Genomic DNA, 24,905 nt, shown 5'->3' with positions numbered 1-24,905 from the left:
AAAACCCACCAAACTATTCCTGAGATATTTGCATATTAGAAACAAGTGTGGTGGTAGTTGTGATGCTAGACATTTTGAAGAACCAGAAAGAAAATGTATCAAGGTGATAAAAGCCTCTCAAAGGTACAACACAGTGGCATGTAAAGGCCTTAGAGATATGAACCAAAAACAAATGTCCATTAGAAAGGACAAAAATTAGGAGCAGATGTCCTCTGGAATGTGTTGGCAGACTGGACATAACTACTAATGCTGCAATGGGAAAAACAGTAGCTATGATACTTACAAGCTCATCAACTCGAGGTACAATAGTCAATACACATAGTGGACATAGCCGAAGGTTGCATAATATATTTTCTAATGACATATTATTGTTGTTATGTTATTGTTATTAAGTGGCCGAAAACAGTGCACCGTAAGAATTCAAAGAAAATAGATTTTTATATTCATGTGTATTCTATCCCTGAGACAGCTCGTGAATATTCATGACTGTGCCGCTAAACGTCACAACGCAGTAGCGCTTTCCCTGCGCTCTTCCTCGGTGAGACGTCTGAACAGAGTGAGGGTGGGATGCAATACAGCATGCGAGAGCTGGCAACAGAGAATCGTTGGCTCGCTCACCATGCAGAGAGGCAGTGCGAGCATCGGAACCGTTTGACAGCATTTGAGGACAAACCCGTTCTGAACTTCTGTCACCACCTCAACGTTCTATTGCGACCAATGGTGGATTGATGGAAGAAACTCACTGCATAATTGAGGGAGGCATGTGCACATTTTGAGATACATCCGAATCTATTTCAGGATCAGGCCGAATGCTGTGACCACAACGCCTTTGAGAGAGGAAATGTCTAAGCAGTGATATCGAATGCAGCTTCGCAAATACGGTATTATGCACTGTTAAGGATGGACGAGCTGATGTTGTCCTTGTGACTGAGATTTGACGACTTACCACATTACAGTGCACGTAGATATGTCTTGCTACAGTACATATGATCTCCTATTTAAGACTTTGGTTCGTGTCTGACGTAATGTATTTATAGTGGACACCACAAGACATTTCTCTCCACCAGCAGTGAGTCTGTAAAGGTATAGGGGTACTGCGTTGATCTAAAGAGAAAACATTGTTTTGTCCAGCATGCTTGTCAACCTTCAACTTCTTCAGTACAGCATCTGGATACACAGTCTGGGAGACCATACGCTTGAACAGTAGTAGCTCCACACCAGCCCTAGAGAAGCTGCCGCCGGTATCTCAGTGGTGCTGAAAAGACAGCTCCTCGTTTCAGGACTCCCAAAGTTGACTTCCACTGAAAGCGTCTGCTTTTCACTGCTACAGAGCCGAGAGTTAGCTAAATACTCTAAATGGATTATTATTTGGCTTGACGGAGTAAGCCCGACTGTTCTCTTAGGTTACATGGCTGTGGCACGCAAAATAAAAACTTTGCTCACGGTTAACATTTTTGTTTTTGTGGGGATCATATTGTTCTCAGTGTACTGCAGAATACAAGACCGTTCTGAGGAACTCATTCAGATCGGCAGGATATCAGACCAGAGACTGAGAACCAGGAATGGAAAAGTGTCCAACTTAGTGGACAGGCAGTCTATACTCCAGAGGCTGGAGCGGCTCGAGGACGTTGTTTACAACCAATTAAACGGTATGGAGTATACTTACTTAACAACATTCAGTATAGTCTTTACTCAAGTATGAGATCTTTTTTTAATTGTCAGTATTCATTTTGGAGACATATCTCTATAGTTATGTACATCCTGAGTTACTGTCATTTTACTACAGCGCAACTATAAACAGCCTATGTTTGTTACATTGGACTTGATCAGACAATGGTCAATAAGATATTATGCAACTGGTATATCAGCCAATCAGATGGTGTCAGTCAGTACGATACAGTTATTTTGTGCAGCGTGAGTCATCCTGTAATGGATGGTGGCTCTTCATGGTGTTACAAACTATTGCCAACTAGTGAATATATTTTACTCAAGTAGAATCAATGCTACAGTTCCTAATATGTTCACTTAACTTGGCATGATCCCTATCAATAACTGAAATCAACGGACCTTAGCCAATAGTTTTATATTATTCCCATAGGGGAAAACAACCCTGCCTCTGGCTACTGAGTTCTCATTCCCTTGGCCCCAATACAATCATCTTGATGGGCTGTCTGAAATCGAAAAGAAGTTCCAAAAAAATGGTTCTTCATCAAATGAAAAAACAGCTTTATTTTTGTTATGTTGCCATTAATCACTGAAATGTATTGTAGGAAATTTGGTCTGCCTGGCAAAACAGCATCCTTTAAATCGTGTTAAAAACATCTGTGTGTTCCATGGTCCTACTCGCTTATGAAACGTGAGAGCCATAGACTGAAAAGTCCAACATTTCATTTGAGAGGTCCTTTTAACCCTTGTAGAGAATATTGAGTAGGCAGCATTTTATACAGTCAATTCCCCAAATGCAGTAAGAATCAGCCATATGTTATCAATAGTATATACAAATCCTATTATAAGCAGCCTGTGCCATTACTGATTTGTTTGAAGTAGCGAATCATTCCCTCAACCTCCCTATTCAGTCGCCGTCAACAAAACTCCGCTTCAAGGTGAAAATGTTAACATAAAATCATTTCCATAGAGGCAGGTTCTTAAAAGATAAGTTGTGTACTCACTGTATCAAACCACCATAGTGAAATTGGGCCTTGGTGCCCAGCAACAGGCCTATTATTTTGAACAGGATTTTGGTGTTTGTAGTCAGTTTATTCCCTTTCTCAAGAGTTGTCAAGGCCTTTGGAGCAAAGCCAGGAGGCACTGCCTCACCAAATATATGATGCATCCTCACAATCAGGGGGCTTTATCTAGTGTAAGGGGCCGGGGAGCCACCATGTATTTATGTATGTAGGGCAGCAGGTAGCCTAGCAGATAGAGCACTGGGCCAGTAACCAAAAGGTTGCTAGTTCGAATACCTGAGCCGCCAAAGTGAAAACTCTGCCGATGTGCCCTTGAGCAAAGCACTTAACCTTAATTTGCTCCAGAGCCGCTGAACTACTATGGTTAACTGTAAAAATAACATTTCACTGCACCTATCTGGTGTGTGACAATAAAAACATTGTTATTCCCCAATTTTTTTTTATGTATGTTCCCTAAATATATTTTCCAGTAATGATAGTGTGGCAAAAAAATGTATTTAGTCAGCCACCAATTGTGCAAGTTCTCCCACTTAACAAGATGAGAGAGGCCTGGAATTTTCATCATAGGTGCACTTCAACTATGACAGACAAAATGAGAAGAAAAAAATCCAGAAAATCACATTGTAGGATTTTTAATGAATTTATTTGCAAATTATGGTGGAAAATAAGTATTTGGTCACCTACAAACGCAAAAGCAAGATTTCTGGCTCTCACAGACCTGTAACTTCTTCTTTAAGCTCCTCTGTCCTCCACTCGTTATCTGTATTAATGGCACCTGTTTGAAGTTGTTATCAGTATAAAAGACACCTGTCCACAATCTCAAACAGTCACACTCCAAACTCCACTATGGCCAAGACCAAAGAGCTGTCAAAGGACACCAGAAACAAAATTGTAGACCTGCACCAGGCTGGGAAGACTGAATCTGCAATAGGTAAGCAGCTTGGTTTGAAGAAATCAACTGTGGGAGCAATTATTAGGAAATGGAAGACATACAAGACCACTGATAATCTCCCTCGATCTGGGGCTCCACGCAAGATCTCACCCCGTGGGGTCAAAATGATCACAAGAACGGTGAGCAAAAATCCCAGAACCACACGGGGGGACCTAGTGAATGACCTGCAGAGAGCTGGGACCAAAGTAACAGAGCCTACCATCAGTAACACACTACGCCGCTAGGGACTCAAATCCTGCATTGCCAGAAGTGTCCCCCTGCTTAAGCCAGTACATGTCCAGGCCCGTCTGAAGTTTGCTAGAGAGCATTTTGATGATCCAGAAGAAGATTGGGAGAATGTCATATGGTCAGATGAAACCAAAATATAACTTTTTGGTAAAAACTCAACTCGTCGTGTTTGGAGGACAAAGAATGCTGAGTTGCATCCAAAGAACACCATACCTACTGTGAAGCATGGGAGTGGAAACATCATGCTTTGTGGCTGTTTTTCTGCAAAGGGACCAGGACGACTGATCCGTGTAAAGGAAAGAATGAAGGGGGCCATGTATCGTGAGATTTGGAGTGAAAACCTCCTTCCATCAGCAAGGGCATTGAAGATGAAACGTGTCTGGGTCTTTCAGCATGACAATGATCCCAAACACACCCCCTGGGCAACGAAGGAGTGGCTTCGTAAGAAGCATTTCAAGGTTCTGGAGTGGCTTAGCCAGTCTCCAGATCTCAACCCCATAGAAAATCTTTGGAGGGAGTTGAAAGTCCATGTTGCCCAGCAACAGCCCCAAAACATCACTGCTCTCGAGGAGATATGCATGGAGGAATGGGCCAAAATACCAGCAACAGTGTGTGAAAACCTTGTGAAGACTTACAGGAAACGTTTGACCTCTGTCATTGCCAACAAAGGGTATATAACAAAGTATTGAGATAAACTTTTGTTATTGACCAAATATTTATTTTCCACCATCATTTGCAAATAAATTCATAAAAAATCCTACAATGTGATTTTCTGGATTTTTCCTTCTCATTTTGTCTGTCATAGTTGAAGTGTACATATGATGAAAATTACAGACCTCTCTCATCTTTTTAAGTGGGAGAACTTGCACAATTGGTGGCTGACTAAATACTTTTTTGCCCCACTGTATGTAGACAAGGAATCATCTACCAAACATTTTCAGGAACAGATGATAATCATTTAATCAGTTCCTGTCTTTAGGAATCTGAATCGCTAATGAATTCAATGCCCCTTCTGACCATTTGCATTCTATCTACAGGATAATGACACTTTGGGAAGAGCAAGAGATTTCATACGGTGGTTATTTTGAAACTTGAATTTGATTCCCTACAAAGCCCTGATATGAATATGTCCTTGCCCTCCTAAATGAGAGGTTAGATCCTGCACCTATCTGGACATTTCACTGAACCTATCTGCTGTGTGACAATAAAAACATTGTTATTTAAAACATTTTTAAAATGTATCTGCCCTGAAGTGTACAGAGTCAGACAGAGTCTGGAGGAATCCTCCCCCCCTATCACCAACCCCTCCATGTTTAGCATCCAACTATTTATTGACACACTTAATCATACATTTATATCCCGATTTATTACCCAATATGTAAATGGGGCACAGACCACTAATTGTATTCTATTGCAATTGGGATTGGCTGTACAGAGTGAGAAACTTGCGTGCCAATAACTATTACCATGTCCAGCAGCGATTTGAGGTAATTGCCCATTTTTCAGTTGTTTATTGTCCAACAGTGACATGCCAATGGATTAAGACAAGGCCCAATTAGATTTAGAGGACATTTAAAATGCCCAATCTTCTATTACATGGCTTTGCAAAGTGATGCAGCTCCTGTGCATTGTGCAAGCATTTGTTCCAGTACTGCTCAGTCAGTGCTTTAGACAATGTGCCCTCATTGTCTGATATTGGTTAATGTGTGGGTTTAAATATTCCATAGATTTGTGAACCAGTCAATTTGGTTGCAAAGGCCGCTTCACTGGCATCACAAATGTCACTCTACTTCCTATAGTTAGCACCCTACCTCCTATAGTGCACTACTTTTGACAAGGACCCATAGGGCAAGTAGTAGTGCACTATACAGGATAGGGCATAGTGACATTTGGGATGCAACCACTATCTAATATCATCTAACACTATCTAATATTTCAATGAGGTCATTGCTCACAAAAACAACAGTGAAGTGTGTTATCAGCAATTCTTTCAGTACGGAAATAACTGACAAGAGGGTTATCAGCATCTCTCCTCTGCTGAACAGGCACTATCCTCTGCTGGATAAGCGTCTATCTGGGTTTAAGCTTCTGGTTAACAGGCTTATAGGACAGTGTTGTGACCTAAACAGTATATACAAAATGCCAGATCTCTACTTACTATCAGTGCAACTTTATATTCACAGATAGATCCTCTCTGATCGGTGTATTCATGTTAAGGGCCAGAAGTGTCAATAATCATCAATAAATACAGTGCCTTTGGAAAGTATTCAGACCCTTTGAACTTTTCCACATTTTGTTATGTTACAGCCTTATTCTAAAATTGATTAAATAGTTTTCCCCCCTCATCAAACTACACACAATATCCCATAATGACAGAGCAAATAACAGGTTTTTATAAATGTTTGCAAATGTATAAAAAAACTTTTTATTTTTATTTAACACATTTACATACTGCAAGTATTCCGACCCTTTATTCAGTATTTTGTTGAAGCACCTTTGGCAGCGATTATAGCCTCGAGTCTTCTTGGGAAGGACGCTACAAGCTTGGCACACCTATATTTGGGGAGTTTCACCCATTGCTCTCTGCAGATCCTCCCAAGCTCTGTCAGGTTGGATGGTCAGTGTTGCTGCACAGCTCTTTTAGTTTCAACATCAGTTGCATTCAGATGTCACAGCCTCCAACCCAATGCTGTCCTAAAACAGACAGGCTGAGCTGAGCAGGGCTGAGTGTTTGTCATCAGTGATGCATGTCACTCCTGGTTTCATCCTGTGTTAGTGGACGTGATGAGATGGCATGGACGTGATGAGATGGCATGGACGTGATGAGATGGCATGGACGTGATGAGATGGCATGGACGTGATGAGATGGCATGGACATTCCATCTGCAGCACTAGATATGACTCGTATCATTAATGCCCAATTGAAGAGTTTAATTTCAAAACGCGATATATATGTACATTTTCTGAAACATTGGTAACTTAGCTTTAGGTTTTACACAAATGTATCAAATAACCACTTCTAATTAAGACATTTACAAATGATACATTTATGATGTCAATATTAAAAAACTTCAATACAGTAAAATGAGATCTGTATGTAAAACATTTACATTTGACATCTTAGTCATTTAGCAGATGCTCTTATCCAGAGCAACTTACAATAAGTGCATTCATTTTAAGAAAGCTAGGTGAGACAGTCAAATATACAGGATACGAACATTCCATTTCAACTGAACAATGGATATATAGTGTTTTGCAAAAAAAATGGATTCATAAAAATCGGAGAACAGTAATAATTTACACACCCATGAAGGTACCAATATGCAATCATTTCTAATTAAAAAAAAAAATGTGAAAAATTGGTGGGTAAAGCATTTGGGAGATAAACTCTTCGATTATGCTGCAGTGAGCAATGTTGTTAATAAAGCCTGGGGAGAGAGAAATCCTGACAAGGAATTAGAAATGTAATTTTGTCTCATCTCCCATACCCCATACCTTAATAGTATTCATCAGTAATTCTACAGTATATTCTACAGTATATAGCCCACAGACAACTCCCCAGCAGATTGGAGTGGGGGAATGGAGCCTGTGAAGGAATTCAATATATTTTCCAGTAATGATATGTCGATAAGGAATCATCTACCAAACATTTTCAGGAACAGATGATAATCATTTCATCAGTTCCTGTCTTTAGGAATCTGAATCTCTGTAATGAATTCACCGCCTCTTCTGACAATCTGCATTCTATCGACAGGATAATGACACTTTGGGAAGAGCGAGAGATTTCATACGGTGGTTATTTTGAAACATGAATTTGATGATTCCCTACAAAGACCTGATATGAATATGTCCTTGGCCACCTAAATGAGAGGTTAGATTTGTGTGAAAATATTTTCTTTTCATTAGGAAACTGGCATATTACATCATTTATAGACAGATATACTGTACTAGATTAATAAAGTATTTTTGCCTTATAATTGCTAAATGGTGCTATTGTGCACTTCCTCTTTTGAAAGAGTTCTTTCCACTCTCAGACCGTTGCATGTGTTGCCATGCAGGCTTAGATTGTTGTGATGGCACATTGGGTCTCGAGATATCATTCTGATCATTTCCAGATACGAGTCACCCCTATGACTCATTGGTTTGCGTTTTTTGAAAAGAGCAGAAAATTAGGACTTTATGCGTAATGCCTTTCCCGCGTTGCCAATGTTTTATGGATCGCCCACATTGTAGCTTTTAAAACCAACCACAGGGAGTTATTTTCCTCTTCTTGAACAACAGATCACTCGACCACATCCAAGACATCAATATTTATAACATCTCAGCTTCACTTTTGACACGCATAACTCCACTTTTCCTTTAAATCATTCACAAAATTGGGATGTCTTTTAGTTTGACATCTATCGAAAAAGCCCAAGTTAGACACTTTTTTTTAAGGTTATTGCATAATTTATCACTGTAATGCCTTTAATGTATCATGTTGCGGGCGCCTCTGTCAAAATGGATTCTGAGGTGAGCGACTGAGCATCAAGATAGATATGCACTTGGACATAGTGCACCTAGATTGATGTTTGATGGTAGTCAGTCTTTCTCGTTCTCATATCTGCACAGACACAGCTGTCCATCTGAGTGCATAGGAACAGTACATCATCCTCCTCTGAGTCCCAAATGGCACCCTATTCCCTATAGAGTGCATTACTTTTGAACAGGGCTCTGGTCAAAAGTAGTGCACTATGTAGTGAACTAGGGTGTCATTTTGAATGCAAACCTTTATCTCCCAATAGCGTGCTGCAAATCTCGTAATACAGGGAATAGCACCTGTGTGTTTACGGTGCAACAACCAGATGTTTCCCTGTAATTACCTCATTGTGGGATAATTAAGGTGTTTTGCTAATGTGTAGTTTGAAGAATGAAACTAGAGGAAGTAGAGGATATTGGGTTGAGGATGTGTCAGTGATACAACATCAAATCAAATCAAATGTATTTATATAGCCCTTCGTACATCAGCTGATATCTCAAAGTGCTGTACAGAAACCCAGCCTAAAACCCCAAACAGCAAGCAATGCAGGTGTAGAAGCACGGTGGCTAGGAAAAACTCCCTAGAAAGGCCAAAACCTAGGAAGTCCTCTTCTGGCTGTGCCAGGTGGAGATTATAACAGAACATGGCCAAGATGTTCAAATGTTCATAAATGACCAGCATGGTCGAATAATAACAAGGCAGAACAGTTTAAACTGGAGCAGCAGCACAGTCAGGTGGACCGGGGACAGCAAGGAGTCATCATGTCAGGTAGTCCTGGGGCACGGTTCTAGGGCTCAGGTCCTCCGAGAGAGAGAAAGAAAGATAGTTAGAGAGAGCATATGTGGGGTGGCCAGTCCTCTTCTGACTGTGCCGGGTGGAGATTATAACAGAACATGGCCAAGATGTTCAAATGTTCATAAATGACCAGCATGGTCAAATAATAACAAGGCAGAACAGTTTAAACTGGAGCAGCAGCACAGTCAGGTGGACCGGGGACAGCAAGGAGTCATCATGTCAGGTAGTCCTGGGACACTGTCCTAGGGCTCAGGTCCTCCGAGAGAGAGAAAGAAAGAGAGAATTAGAGAGAGCATATGTGGGGTGGCCAGTCCTCTTCTGACTGTGCCGGGTGGAGATTATAACAGAACATGGCCAAGATGTTCAAATGTTCATAAATGACCAGCATGGTCAAATAATAACAAGGCAGAACAGTTGAAACTGGAGCAGCAGCATGGCCAGGTGGACTGGGGACAGCAAGGAGTCATCATGTCAGGTAGTCCTGGGACATGGTCCTAGGGCTCAGGTCCTCAGAGAGAGAGAACGAAAGAAGGAGAGAATTAGAGAACGCACACTTAGATTCACACAGGACACCGAATAGGACAGGAGAAGTACTCCAGATATAACAAACTGACCCTAGCCCCCCGACACAAACTACTGCAGCATAAATACTGGAGGCTGAGACAGGAGGGGACAGGAGACACTGTGGCCCCATTCGAGGACACCCCCGGACAGGGCCAAACAGGAAGGATATAACCCCAACCACTTTGCCAAAGCACAGCCCCCACACCACTAGAGGGATATCTTCAACCACCAACTTACCATCCTGAGACAAGGTTGAGTATAGCCCACAAAGATCTCCGCCACGGCACAACCCAAGGGGGTTGAGTGAATCAACCCACTCAGGTGACGCACCCCCTGCAGGGACGGCATGAGAGAGCCCCAGTAAGCCAGTGACTCAGCCCCTGTAATAGGGTTAGAGGCAGAGAATCCCAGTGGAAAGAGGGGAACCGGCCAGGCAGAGACAGCAAGGGTGGTTCGTTGCTCCAGAGCCTTTCCGTTCACCTTCCCACTCCTGGGCCAGACTACACTCAATCATATGACCCACTGAAGAGATGAGTCTTCAGTAAAGACTTAATGGTTGAGACCGAGTTTGCGTCTCTGACATGGGTAGGCAGACCGTTCCATAAAAATGGAGCTCTATAGGAGAAAGCCCTGCCTCCAGCTGTTTGCTTAGAAATTCTAGGGACAATTAGGAGGCCTGCGTCTTGTGACCGTAGCGTACGTGTAGGTATGTACGGCAGGACCAAATCAGAGAGATAGGTAGGAGCAAGCCCATGTAATGCTTTATAGGTTAGCAGTAAAACCTTGAAATCAGCCCTTGCTTTGACAGGAAGCCAGAGTAGAGAGGCTAGCACTGGAGTAATATGATCACATTTTTTTGTTCTAGTCAGGATTCTAGCAGCCGTATTTAGCACTAACTGAAGTTTATTTAGTGCTTTATCCGGGTAGCCGGAAAGTAGAGCATTGCAGTAGTCTAACCTAGAAGTGACAAAAGCATGGATTAATTTTTCTGCATCATTTTTGGACAGAAAGTTTCTGATTTTTGCAATATTACGTAGATGGAAAAAAGCTGTCCTCGAAATGGTCTTGATATGTTCTTCAAAAGAGAGATCAGGGTCCAGAGTAACGCTGAGGTCCTTCACAGTTTTATTTGAGACGACTGTACAACCATTAAGATTAATTGTCAGATTCAACAGAAGATCTTTGTTTCTTGGGACCTAGAACAAGCATCTCTGTTTTGTCCGAGTTTAATAGTAGAAAGTTTGCAGCCATCCACTTCCTTATGTCTGAAACACATGCTTCTAGCGAGGGCAATTTTGGGGCTTCACCATGTTTCATTGAAATGTACAGCTGTGTGTCATACGCATAGCAGTGAAAGTTAACATTATGTTTTCGAATAACATCCCTAAGAGGTAAAATGTATAGTGAAAACAATAGTGGTCCTAAAACGGAACCTTGAGGAACACCGAAATTTACAGTTGATTTGTCAGAGGACAAACCATTCACAGAGACAAACTGATATCTTTCCGACAGATAAGATCTAAACCAGGCCAGAACATGTCCGTGTAGACCAATTTGGGTTTCCAATCTCTCCAAAAGAATGTGGTGATCGATGGTATCAAAAGCAGCACTAAGGTCTAGGACCACGAGGACAGATGCAGAGCCTCGGTCCGATGCCATTAAAATGTCATTTACCACCTTCACAAGTGCCGTCTCAGTGCTATGATGGGGTCTAAAACCAGACTGAAGCATTTCGTATACATTGTTTGTCTTCAGGAAGGCAGTGAGTTGCTGCGCAACAGCCTTCTCTAAAATATTTGAGAGGAATGGAAGATTCGATATAGGCCGATAGTTTATATTTTCTGGGTCAAGGTTTGGCTTTTTCAAGAGAGGCTTTATTACTGCCACTTTTAGTGAGTTTGGTACACATACAGTGGATAGAGAGCCGTTTATTATGTTCAACATAGGAGGGCCAAGCACAGGAAGCAGCTCTTTCAGTAGTTTTGTTGGAATAGGGTCCAGTATGCAGCTTGAAGGTTTAGAGGCCATGATTATTTTCATCATTGTGTCAAGAGATATCGTACTAAAACACTTGAGCGTCTCTCTTGATCCTAGGTCCTGGCAGAGTTGTGCAGACTCAGGACAACTGAGGTTTGGAGGAATACGCAGGTTTAAAGAGGAGTCCGTAATTTGCTTTCTAATAATCATAAGCTTTTCCTCAAAGAAGTTCATGAATTCATCACTGCTAAAGTGAAAGTCATCCTCTCTTGGGGAATGCTGCTTTTTAGTTAGCGACAGTATCAAAAAGGAATTTCGGATTGTTCTTATTTTCCTCAATTAAGTTAGAAAAATAGGATGATCGAGCAACCTGAATCCTCACAATAGGATAGGATTACACACGTCTGTTGATATGCTTGTGTTTACGCTAAAAAGCTTGACGCTTTTTTTGGTGGCTTTGCCATAGTGAATAAGCAATGTACAGTTTTACCCCAGACAGAAAAGTCATTTAAAAGTGCCCTGTAAGTCAGTCTAATAAACCTGTTGTCATTGTCCTGGACAAATCTTGTATACTTGATTCCCCTACCCTTCCTTCCCAGATTTATTCTGCTTCATAGTCACAGAACGACATCATGGTAGGCCTTGACTGAACAAATGAATGTTTCTGCACATTGTATACAGGTCCAACCCAATGGAGCAAGCACAGTGCTCAAACACTGTGGTCAACTGTACAGTAACACGATTAGTCATAGAGGTGCACTGACATTCAGAGTTCTGGCCAAACACTGTGGTAGCTGGAGCATATGCCATTGTTGTTTCCCCAGTAGTTTGCCCAACCTGATTCACAATAATCTTTACTCTGAATGAGAGTCCAATATATTTCAATGATGAATTGCACAAGCATATTACTGTTGTATTTTGTTGCCTTGTCTGAGACGTCTCTCATTGTTGTAGATAATGAGTCAACCTACTCATGGGTTTTAGTGAATGCAATCATTCAATGTTTGATTCGGTCTGGAATATGAATTATATTAAATGGCTTGAGGCTTGTCTAATTTAATATATCAAGTAGCTTTACACACTTAGCAATATCTACTGTACCAATTCAGAGTGGTTTGTAATAAAACCCAATTTAATTTATACATCCGTGTAGCGGACTTGTCGTTTTTCATCCAAAGCTTAACCCCTCTATTTCCACTAATAAGTTGTGGCATTGTAAGGATTCCTTGCTTTGCTCCAATCAACAGAATATTCACCCTCAAGAGAAAAAAAAACATGAAAAGATGAATCAGCAGCAGAGTGAGAAATTGTAACTACAACAAATTGTTCTCTGAGGTGTTATCAAAGCCCAAATGTTTTGGCAGCAGCACAACAAAGGCAGCTCCAAACCAATCACCACCAAATCCCTGAGCCGGTTCTGTTTGCTGTTGCTGCTCAATAATGCGTAAAAACAACACAGGATAAAACCAGTACTCTGGACCACACTCACATGATGAGCAGTGATGTAGTGGTAAGAAAATAGGAAGGTAAACTCTGATCTGCAGTCACGGTGAAAAAAACAACGTTCCCTAGATTTACAATGGATTTTTCTGCAAGGTGGGTTAACTGTCACGCAAAATAGAAAAAGGTGGGTAAACTGTATTTACCCTCCACTACACCACTGATGATGAGTAACATTGCTTTAGACGTAGAGTTGCATTGGCTTCCTGGACCACTGACTAAGATTTAGCTTAGCGGGCTAATGTACTCGTCTGACGTGTAAGAGACCAGGGTTGGAACCATGTCAGTAGCACGAGGCCTATGTTGAAATACCTCTTAAACCACTGTGTCAGGCAGCAGCAAATGGCAGACAGACTTCCTGGCTCAATGTGCATCCGCTCATCCTCTAATGGAATTTTCTTCAACCAGCCAGAAGAAGCGGAGAGTGAGGGGAGCAAAATAACAAGGACTGCGGAAAATAAAACCGTGGGGATGTTAGGCTGTTTCCGAGTCTCACGCAGAGGCACTCCAGATTTTACTTTCAGTTGCTTCTTAGATTGCCTCAGTGTTATGAGAGCGGCGATTGGGATTCAGACTGGGTTCATAACGCTACTGAACCCCACCCAAGGTGTCAGATGACACCACTGCGTGTCCCCTGATGTGATCCCTCTCGTGACAGGTGACAGCTTGCAACCGCCAACCGTTCAGCTCCAATTGCAAATCTCCCAGAACCTCAAAGCCCTCATCCCCAAAATGTTTTCTTTGCAATGGCTTGGGGAGAAGATCTTCATTAGTATGTCCTGTTTACTTGCTGTTTCTTTTCATCTGTTGAGAAGAGGCAACATGGTTTACCTGTGGAGATCACACTGGAAGTATGACACACAGATACAATTAAGCCCCTACAATGTCACTGTGCAGCATGGTTTAACATATCCAAACCAGAAACGCTATGAGACTTCATACCTATAGTAGACAAGGTGCAGCAGAGTCTCCATACTTAAACAGACAAGGTGAAAGGTAAAAAAAGAAAGAGCCAGGAATATAAATACAAATGAAAACTATCATTAAGAGCCAGACTTTGAAGTCGTTCTGGAAAGTTTAACAGCAAAATATCACTGTCTGTGATTAAAGACTGAACTTCCAAGAGCATTCACTTGATGAGTTAAATAAAGGTTACATTTATTTTTAAATTTTTTAAATGAGACTGAGATCTGGGAAAATCTCATTTCTGATAACCATTTCCCCTTTACAAATGTCACAGACAGGGGAACAATGTCTGATACATTCAATCGGATGTCAGTCACAATCAGTGCTGTAAAGTACTTAATTAAGTCAAAATACTTTAAAGTACTACTTAAGTAGTTTTCTTTAGGTATCTGTACTTACTATTTATATTTTTGACGACTTTACTTTTACTCCATTACATTCCTAAAGAAAATAATGTACATTTTTCCACCACTGGTTACAATAGTGGGAGACTTAACTGACAAATGCATTTCTGATGTGTGATCCACTGTGCACAGTAGACGTCAATTCAACATCTATTCCACATTGGTTCCACATAATTTCATGAAAATGACATGGAAACGACGTTGATTCAACCTGTGTGCCCAGTGGGAGGACGTAAAATCACTTAGTGAACGACCATCAATGTGTAGTTGAAAAGCTGTATTTGTTTGTTGATAGATTTTGTATTTACAGCGCTGACCCCTTCCTCTGCAGGGAATTATAACAGTCTAGAGAACTGCAATAGTGACCAATAGTATCTATAAACCTGTCGGTCCCAATCAGTTTCTGTCTAATTCTAATTAGGTTATAAGGAAAGCGTATCTAATGTGCTTCTCCAAATGAGGATAATTCCAACAGTGATTTTAGACCTGATATCCTGGAAAATGATCAGTACCAGGGAAATGTAGACTGAGTGTACAAAACATTAAGAACACCTGCTCTTTCCATGTCATAGACTGACCAGGTGAATCTAATGCTATTATTCCTTATTGATGTCACTTGTTAAATCCACTTCAATCAGTGTAGATCAAAGGGAAGAGACATGTTAAAGATTTGTTTTAAAGCCTTCAGACAATGTCCATTTACCCTCAATGGCACACATACACAATCCATCTGTGACATTGAGAGTAAATGGGCAAGACAATATATTTAAGTGCTTTTGAACAGGGTATGGTAGTAAGTGCCAAAACTCCTGGGTTTTTCACATTCAATGTTTTACCTTCTTTTTAACTAGGCAAGTCAGTTAAGAACAAATTCCTATTTTCTAAGACTTTAGGAACAGTGGGTTAACTGCCTTGTTCAGGGGCAGAACAACAGATTTTTACCATGTCAGCTCGGGGAGTCGATCTTGCAACCTTTCAGTTACTAGTCCAACGCTCTAACCACTAGGCTACCTGTCGCCCCAACAGTTTCCTGTGTGTATCAAGAACAGTTCATCACCCAAAGAACATCCAGCCAACTTGAAACAACTGTGGGAAGCATTGGAGTCAACATGGGCCAACATGGGCCAGCATCCCTGTGGAATGCTTTCGCCCCCTTTTTGATTCCTTGCCCTGACAAATTGAGGGCAAAGGGGGGGTGCAACTTAATATTAGGAAGGTGTTCTTAATGTTTTGTACACTCAAGTGTTCATATCTCCAATGCAATGCTTGTGCCATAGAAGTAGAATGCAGATGTTATACTTTATATGTCTCTCTATGTCTTGCACCACTGTTTTTTTCTCTGCTGCTCGCTCTACTCTGTCATCTTGAGAAATCCACGCCCAGGCTGGTATTTTCAGCACCTTTAAAGACAGATAGGGTAATGATGCACTCCCCATGATTCTCACAGCCCATGAATGTCAATCACCTGTCCCTCTGTATGGCCTCTCCTCTCACCTACCACTCTCTGTCTCTTTTTTGTCTGTCCGTCTCACTCTCTGTGTGTGTGTGTGTCCTCTAGGGCTGGCGAAGCCCATGGGGCTGGTGGAGGGGCCTGGGGGTCTGGGCCAGGGAGGAGCAGCTGCCACTCTGGGGGACGACAGCCATGTTGACGGGGAGGGGAAGTACGAGGAGTATGGCTACAATGCCCAGCTCAGTGACCGCATATCCCTGGACCGTAGCATCCCGGACTACAGACCCAAAAAGTAGGTTTGACTTTATTTATTTATTCATTTAGTATTTTGTATTATATTTATTTGTGGAAAAGAAAATAACATTGTCTGTAGGTAATAGAAGAGCCAACTGAATTGAGGTAAAACAGTGAGAACCCCAAAATGGGTTTTTAGATTTGTCTTGTCTCCGTACAGTAGCTAGGCCAGGGCAGCTGCATTAGACATGAGTATTCCTTACATGGAAAGACATTGTCCCAGACAGCCAGAGAAGATGTTGATAGTGGGGCGGCAGGCTAGTTAATAATGCAATAAAAGAGAGAGTCCAGCAGTATTTCTTATGAAAGAGACCGTGGAGACCCCAGTAGGAATATTAATGGCCTTTTTAAAATGAATCTTATATTTAGAATGTGGGACTACATCTGTGATACAATGACTGTGAGCGAATAATAAGGCATGCCACTGGTGTTCAGACCAGCCCGTGTCAGAGAACAAAAACAGACAGACAGAGAGAGAGAGAGAGACGTCCAGAGTCTTCTTTGGGCTTTGCTGGGGATAACAATTCATTTCATCCACATCCGCTTTGTAATCCCCTTTCTTTCATGCTGGAAAATCAACGAGAGGAGAGAGCGAGCAAGGGAAAGAGTGAAAAGACGGGTTACTAATTAATAACCAGCTGAAAATTGTTTGGTGGAAAAGAGGATTTGAGGAAATGATTCTTTATGAGGAGGATAATGTCTACAGGAAGTCAGTGTTGACGGTTTGATCAAGTGTACAGGAAGTCAGTGTTGACGGTTTGATCAAGTGTACAGGAAGTCAGTGTTGACGGTTTGATCGTGTGTACAGGAAGTCAGTGTTGACGGTTTGATCGTGTGTACAGGAAGTCAGTGTTGACAGTTTGATCAAGTGTACAGGAAGTCAGTGTTGACGGTTTGATCGTGTGTACAGGAAGTCAGTGTTGACGGTTTGATCGTGTGTACAGGAAGTCAGTGTTGACGGTTTGATCGTCACAGTTCTGTAACAGGAAGTCAGTGTTGATGCGGTTTGATCGTATCCTTTTCCCTCTGTGTACAGGAAGTCAGTGTTGACGGTTTGATCGTGTGTACAGGAAGTCAGTGTTGACGGTTTGCGGATCACCACCTCAAGCTGAACCTCAGCAAGACGGAGCTCCTCTCCTCCCGGGGAAGGACTGCCCGTTCCATGATCTCGCAGATCATCATTGTGTCCTCCTCCCAGAGCGCTAAGAACTTGGCGTGATCCATGACATGTTCTCAACTACAACCCTGACGTTACAGGAAGTCAGTGTTGACGGTTTGATCGTTTGTACAGGAAGTCAGTGTTGACGGTTCGATCGTGTGTACAGGAAGTCAGTGTTGAGGCTAGACCATGTATTTCCATATATTGTTTACCAACAACCTCGTGATAGATAATCATACCCCCAGTCCTGTGTTTGACATATAATGCAACTCTTGAGCGTGCCGTCCTTGGGGCAATAAAATGTGGAAATAATAATGATTCATGCAGTTCTATGCTGTGTGTGAACCATCAGTGTGTGTGTGTGTGTACCAGGTGTGTGTGTGTGTGTGTGTGTGTGTGTGTGTGTGTGTGTGTGTGTGTGTGTGTGTGTGTGTGTGTGTGTGTGTGTGTGTAAGTGTGTGTGTGTGTTCCTGTGTGCTCTACAACATGTGTGTGTCCTAATCCAGGCAGACGCTGTTGGCTGGGTCTCTATTTCAACACAATTGGTCACTGGCCATTAACAAACATGTGCAGCAAGATATGCTCTTTCTTTAGATGTCATTCCAGAGGGTGAAACCCTTCCCAAAGCCAAGCAGTTCATAACAACCATATAGACACAGTGTTCTATGCTGTGTGTGTGTGTGTGTGTGTGTGTGTGTGTGTGTGTGTGTGTGTGTGTGTGTGTGTGTGTGTGTGTGTGTGTGTGTGTGTGTGTGTGTGTGTTTGATGAAGATGCTCTTTCTTTAGATGTCATTCCAGAGGGTGAAACCCTTCCCCAAAGCCAAGCAGTTCATAACAACCATATAGACACAGTGTTTGATGAAGATACAGTGGGCTCCCTATGCATAAAGGAAATCAATATGTTTAAGCTTAACATATTCATGTCTCACTGTTCTGCGTATTATTGCACCATGGCTGGAATGATATAAATCAAACATTGTCCCTGCACTTTGAACGACCTTGTTGGGGTAATTAATTAGACATAGGTAGCAAGATGTCTACTGATTGGAACAAGACAAAGGACTGTGATTGTAATCAAAACATAGGTCCTTGGTGCAGGAACGGGATAGGGCTATTTTCATACCATGTGGGTGCATTGCATTGCGTATTGGACTGAATTGTGCTGTGCAGAAACACACAAGACACACCTTCAATATACTGACACCATTTCCACACTACTGAGCCGAGCCAAGCCGATCTGTACCGCATTGCCCTGCTTATGCGGCCGCCTTGATTTCTGAAACATTGCCTGAAAGGACAATGTGAAAAGAAAATACCTTAGCCAGCAAAGTATAGGATTGTGGTCTGTAGGATAGTGTGGAAAGGGTAACACAAGACACCTCTGGTCAAATTCCATAATTGCACGGGAGTCATGGAGTGGAGAAGGGGGGAGATTATTGAATGGTCTCTACATCCACACTCCTCATCCCCTCTGTATTACATTGTCTTTCTCCTTTTGTAGGGTTTTAAGACCTACCTCCGATCTATTCATTCTAATTACAGCCCACTATCATCATGGTCAAATCAAGACTTGTCAAGACGGACCATTTTCCTAAACCCTTTTATCCCCCATTCACTGTCCAGTGGTCTGAGCTTTATGTTGCCAGTCCTTCCAGCGGTGACATTTTCTAACATTGATCCAGAGGAAGTTAACTTGAGGCTTTATTATCCCATCCAGGAACTGATTTCACACCACACCATGTTGCCCATCCTTGGGTGGCCTGTAGCACAATGCTGCAATACTATCTCTTAGAGAAGGGATGGGCCAATAAGAATAATGCACAAGCTAGCACCTGAGGTTCACAGGGCAGAAGAGAATAGCATCTGAATGAGAAAGAAAATGAAAGACACGTCTAGCCTATACCTCACAGTCAATGTGAAAATGTAATTTCCATGCTGTTAGCTCTCTGTTGCTCTCTAGTTTGGCTCTTTTAGCCCCTGATGCGAAGTTGTACAATATTTTCTATTTCAATTCATCTATATCATCTGTAATCATTTGTAACAAGACATGTCACAATTTTGCTCCTATATTCATTGAGATCAAGCAATGCAACAGATGTTGAGGTTGGTTCCCCATAGACTTCCCCATAGACGTATCTGGGACTTGGAGAACTAGACTATAAAGCAGGAAGGTCGCGCGGCTGGGCGCTACCTAATTTCTTAAGCCTCTGATACCCTGGAATGGGATCGCAAGGTCACCGCAGCGGCCATTTGTAAGTAAAAGGCTTCAGCTCTAATGTTTCTCCCACAAAAGCTGAGTTTATCTCCTCAACAAGGCAGCGAAATGACAAGGCAAACTAATGTCTTTTTGAGAACAATCTTTTCTATATGGGTAGAGTTGCTTTCATTTCCTGTGCAGCACAGGTTATCTCAGGTTAATGTGAAATTTCAAAGCGAATAACATGGCTGTGAAAAGCAGGCGGGCCGGCCAGCCAGCGTCGCAGGCCGAAAAGGGAGTGTGATGGGAATAAGTCTTAATCTGGCGCTCTGTTTCTGTCACAGATCGTTCTAGGTTGAATTATGAGAGCTTGCCAGTGCGCTTAGTTCCATTACAAACAGATGAGTCGATCGCTCATACTGTTATGGACCTACAAACGTCCCCGTTCCAGCAGACAGGCACAAATTTAAGGTTGAGCAATGTCCTAAATTGAATTCAGTAACTAGGGCATTGGAACTACAATATCACTTAACAACCTCAATACTGAATTTGCCCATAGACACAACTCAGCTGAAGTGATCTGGTGCCTTTCTCCAGTCCCTTCTGGCTTTTATTCTTATGGTAACCATATTCATACACATACTAGCCATAACAAATGAAACTTTGCCCAAACAAAACATACATCATTCCATTTGACATGGTTGTCAGCTTGTGGCTGTCCCCCCCACTAAAGGAAAACTATTGCACAAAGATTCACTTGTATTCACTGCCAGACATGGCTTCGTGTTTACGTATAAATGCATGTATGGCTGATTGAAAGAGGCAGCGGAACAGCTATGAAAGAGAACAAAATAAACTTGCTGAGAGAAAGGGAATCCTTTTGGAAGGATTTCAGGAATACACTGAAAAGCGTATCAATCAAAACAGTCCTGTTTGCTATTATTGAGAGGAAACATGGAACTTTCTGTACAGAATCAAAAACAAACGAGGAAACCGACAGTATATAAACTGATACGTAAACCAATTCTGATTTTCAATCAAATCTTTTCCTGACAGAATAAAATAGAAATTGACTGTGACTGAAATAATCGTATAGAACTTCACTTTGAACTTGAAAAGGGTAATATACTACAAATAATACATTAACAGTATGACCCATTTAGACAAAATAATGTACAGTACAGCGTCGTTTTTTTTTGTAGCTCGGCCTTGGAGCGTTGTAGGAGAGTAGGATTGTTTCCCCCTTTCAGTCCTGAGAGCGGAGGCTGTAGGATTGTGATTTTTGTTGTTAGTGAGGAGCAAAGATATGAGTGATCTTGCATAAGTTATGAGCCTAAGTGCTTCATGATACACTGTGGCCAGCACCCTAAAGGTACTGGCGGAAGCTTGCATGTAAACAGTGTCACCATAGTCCAACACAAATACAAAGTCCTTTCTAACTGACATAGAAAAACCTGATTTTTGTTTTTCAAATAAAAACCTATTTTCAGTTTCTACGCCAAGTTTTTAATGTGCTGTTTTTAAATTTTAGCTTGTCATTTAACCAGATGCCACTTAACCATTTATACAAGAGGCACAGGAGTAAACAATTGTGTCGTCAGCATACAGGTGGTGTTTTAAACATTCCTACCAACATCATTTGTGTACAGTTTAAAAAAGGACAGGCCCTAAAATGGACCCATGTATAACACCCTTACAGTCTCCTCCTCTCCATATCACTGTACATTTCTCTCCTGTCATTTCCCATTGCTGTGAGGTGAGAAACAGTTAGTGCAGGCCAAACACACACACACACACACACACACATCATTGGTTTATGCAGAACTGACTGACTGCACTATTCTCAAGTTTACGTGGGTAGACAGGACGCAGAGCAATGCTGGGTTCCATCTGATGCACACACACACACACACACACACACACACACACACACACACACACACACACACACACACACACACACACACACACACACACACACACACACACACACACACACACACACACACACACACACACACACACACACACACACAGGGTCAAATATTATACCCCCAAGACATGCTAACATCCTCTGTTGTTGGTAATGGTAAAGAGGTTAGCATGTCTTAGGGGCATGATCTTTCACCCTCTAACTTTCTCACTCATCATTATCCATGGTTCATTCACGATTATCCTTAATCATGGTAGCATCCACATTAATGTAAAAGTGTTTAGAAACATATTCTATTCTTATTTACAAAAGAAGTGACTCCAAATCACACAATATATTATTTACCATTAATTTCTATTGGGCACAAAATAATATGAAACACAACCGAAACTAACTGCAAATGCATCCAACAAGTTTGTCACAAGCTTGATGTAGTCATTGTGTAGTAAGGAATATGGGACGAAATACTAAACTTTTTGTGGGGAAGATTATGGAAACAGTAGGGAAAACAGCGCCACTGTCTGCCCCACGGCTGTTGTTTTTGTTTTGTTCATGAAGCAGAGCTGGGGATCCTCGTGCTTCGTGGTAAAAATAATTGCAGCACATATGCTGCTGTTCTATTATGTATGATGTCTAAGGGGGGAAAAAACTGTGGTCGTTTGTAGTAAAAGTCTTTGTTGTTGTAATTTCGCAAACGGACTGTGGCAGTTTCACCATTAAGGATTCCAGCTTTAAATGACTAATTGTGTTTGTGACCTCTGCTCTCATCCACTCAGAGCCAAGCCGATTTAACTTTTGAATTCATTTGTTGTGTTGACGTTTTGCCACCACCGCCTCATAAACCATTCATTTCAACCATAGAGAACATTGTTGAAAATATAAACACATCTTATTGTGACTAGTACTTCATTAACACCTAATTGTGGTGCAATATGATTACACACCAAAAGAAATCAAGATTAAATAACACCCCACGTCAATTGAACGCCTAGTCCACGTTGGCTCAACGTAATTTCACAGAAATTATGTGGAAACAACGTTGATTCAACCAGTGTGTGCCCAGTGGGACAGCAGTTGAAATATAATTAAGGTGCTGATGGGGGATGGTTTACAAAATGTGGTTGTTGCCATAGGAATCCGTTTCAGTATGACCAGCTTTACCTTTAGATGCCTGCAAAGCCTTATGCTACTGTGAAAGCCCGAGGGAAACGCAATGGGAGGAGTCAAAAAGACTATGATGAACTGCATATAAAAATATACTAAATCTAAACGCTACTGTATGGTGCCTGTTTACGTGCTTGTGTACAGCAGCAACCACTACTGTGGGCGTGTGCAATTCATTCCATTAACTGGGTCATTGAAAACGACAACATGAAATTGGATTGCAATCACAAGAATCACTGCTCCACAGCTCCAGTTACCATGCGTTGGTGTGAGAGGCCTAATCAGTGGCTGCAAGAGCGTTTTCTCTAGTTGAGATCCTGGGCTGTAGAGAGAGAGTTGTGGGAGATGGAGGGAGGAGGGATAGGGAGAGACACAGAGAGAGAGACTGTTGGCTCTGGAGACTGGAGAGGGAAGCCAGAGAGAGAGATAAAGAGAGAGAGGGAGGAAAGGCCTAGCCCATCAGTGTTGGTGTCATTCCCAGCCCTGTTCTCTACACCTCATCTGCCTCTCACCTCCAGCTTATAGATCGAACTAGCCAGGAAGGGGCTGCATCTTTCATTTGCAGCCAGGCTGCAGCTTTCCTTGCCACAACCCTCACATTAAAGAGTGTTCCTATTTCCCCTACTTTGCTTTGTCAGAAAACGTTTCGGGACCGTGGTATGCTTTAAGGGGAATCGACTTAAAACACTATTAATTCACTGAGCATACATACACAAGTCTTCCTATATTAAATGTATGAAGACTTGTGTATGTATGCTCAGTGAATGAATAGTGTTTTATGTTTCAATGTTCTGAATATATGCACATTTGTTTTTGCATTTCAATATCTTCCTTTTACAATGAAAGTTCAGAACCTTCAAACAAGACTTGGTTTATTCAAATGAAAGAGGGCTTTGCTCACTTTTACCGGTTCACTGGCCAAATCCTGAATTGTGTTCCATAATTATAAAACCGTAGGATTTGTTTCCATACAGGTGCAAGCAGTTGACCTACCCAGAGGACCTCCCTCAGATCTCAGTGGTTTTCATCTTTGTGAACGAGGCCTTGTCCGTCATCTTGCGGTCCGTCCACAGCGTGGTCAACCACACCCCGGCACACCTTCTCAAGGAGATCATCCTGGTGGACGACAACAGCGACAGTGGTAAAATGTCTAGTTCAGATGCTTCTTTAGCATAACCATCTAACTGTTCATTCCCTGTGACTGTGCTCAATCAAATGATCAATCAAGTGAATTTATAAAGCCCTTGTTACATTTGTCACAGTGCTGCTACTGTTACCTGACCTAGTGTTTTGCTTCCCATATCTCATTTGAATAACCACAATCACAGTATTCCAGCATTGTTTTTTTTGTGGCTAATTACTCCACAAACATTACCTCTCCAATTCATTTTTGTCTCTTTAAAAGTGTAGGGTGGAGTCACAAACGTAGGATTGCATCTGTTTGTGTTTGGGGAAAAGTGCCAAAGGAGTCAATTCCCTTATAAAAGAAATAAACAGCTGTGATCGAATAAGTCAAGTTAAACAAAATACATTACTAACTTAAGTGTTATTCTCTCCCTCTCTTTCTCTCTCTCTCCCTCTCTCTCTGTGTGTGTTGGTTGTGCATGTGTTCAGAGAAGAGAATGAACGAGGGCAGAGTAGAGAGGAATGGAGAACCCTTGGGGGTGTGCTCTTAAACACTGTTAGTGAGTTTAAAAATATCCAGAAAAAAAGAGAGGCCTCTATCCTCTGTTGAACTGATGTGCAGTGCACAGCCTTCATTGTGATTTGGTCGACATGGGGCTTTGGTTGCTTCCACACACCTGCATGGCCCGTGGCAGCCGGCCCCGCTCAGCCACGACTCCCAAAATCCTGCCTGTTTCAGAAAGGGACAATGAACTAGATTCCAAACGACACTTGGCCCTCCATCACTTGGCATGGAGCTGGATTTAAGTCCCAGTTTCCCCCCGGCAGGCGTAGAGAGGAGGCACAAATAACGTACTGAAAGAGGACCAAGTAAGAGTCAACATTGGCACCTGCCCACTCTCCATGTAGAGGCTCTTAAATAGGCATCCATTTAAACCAAACAAAGTAGGCACAAATGGCAGCCGCGGCAAAATACCAAACCAAGTACTCC

The 24,905-nt window shown here is 41.9% G+C and overlaps 1 protein-coding gene across 1 annotated transcript in view; it reads left to right on the top strand.

Annotated features, from left to right (window-relative positions):
- Positions 1-564: 564 nt before the first annotated feature.
- Positions 565-24,905, top strand: part of LOC118393367 (polypeptide N-acetylgalactosaminyltransferase 9) — a 91,179-nt gene continuing 66,838 nt past the window's right edge. Inside the window, exons 1-3 of the mRNA XM_035785985.2 lie at positions 565-1,649; positions 16,151-16,334; positions 23,764-23,930. Coding sequence (XP_035641878.2) covers positions 1,409-1,649; positions 16,151-16,334; positions 23,764-23,930 — 592 coding nt within the window. The 5' untranslated portion in view covers positions 565-1,408. The remainder of the gene's footprint in view (positions 1,650-16,150; positions 16,335-23,763; positions 23,931-24,905) is intronic.

Source organism: Oncorhynchus keta, chromosome 14, assembly GCF_023373465.1.
Source record: "Oncorhynchus keta strain PuntledgeMale-10-30-2019 chromosome 14, Oket_V2, whole genome shotgun sequence".
Classification (NCBI taxonomy): domain Eukaryota; kingdom Metazoa; phylum Chordata; class Actinopteri; order Salmoniformes; family Salmonidae; genus Oncorhynchus; species Oncorhynchus keta.
The sequence above is the reverse complement of the archived record's forward strand: the minus strand, read 5'-3'. Positions and strand labels throughout refer to the sequence as shown.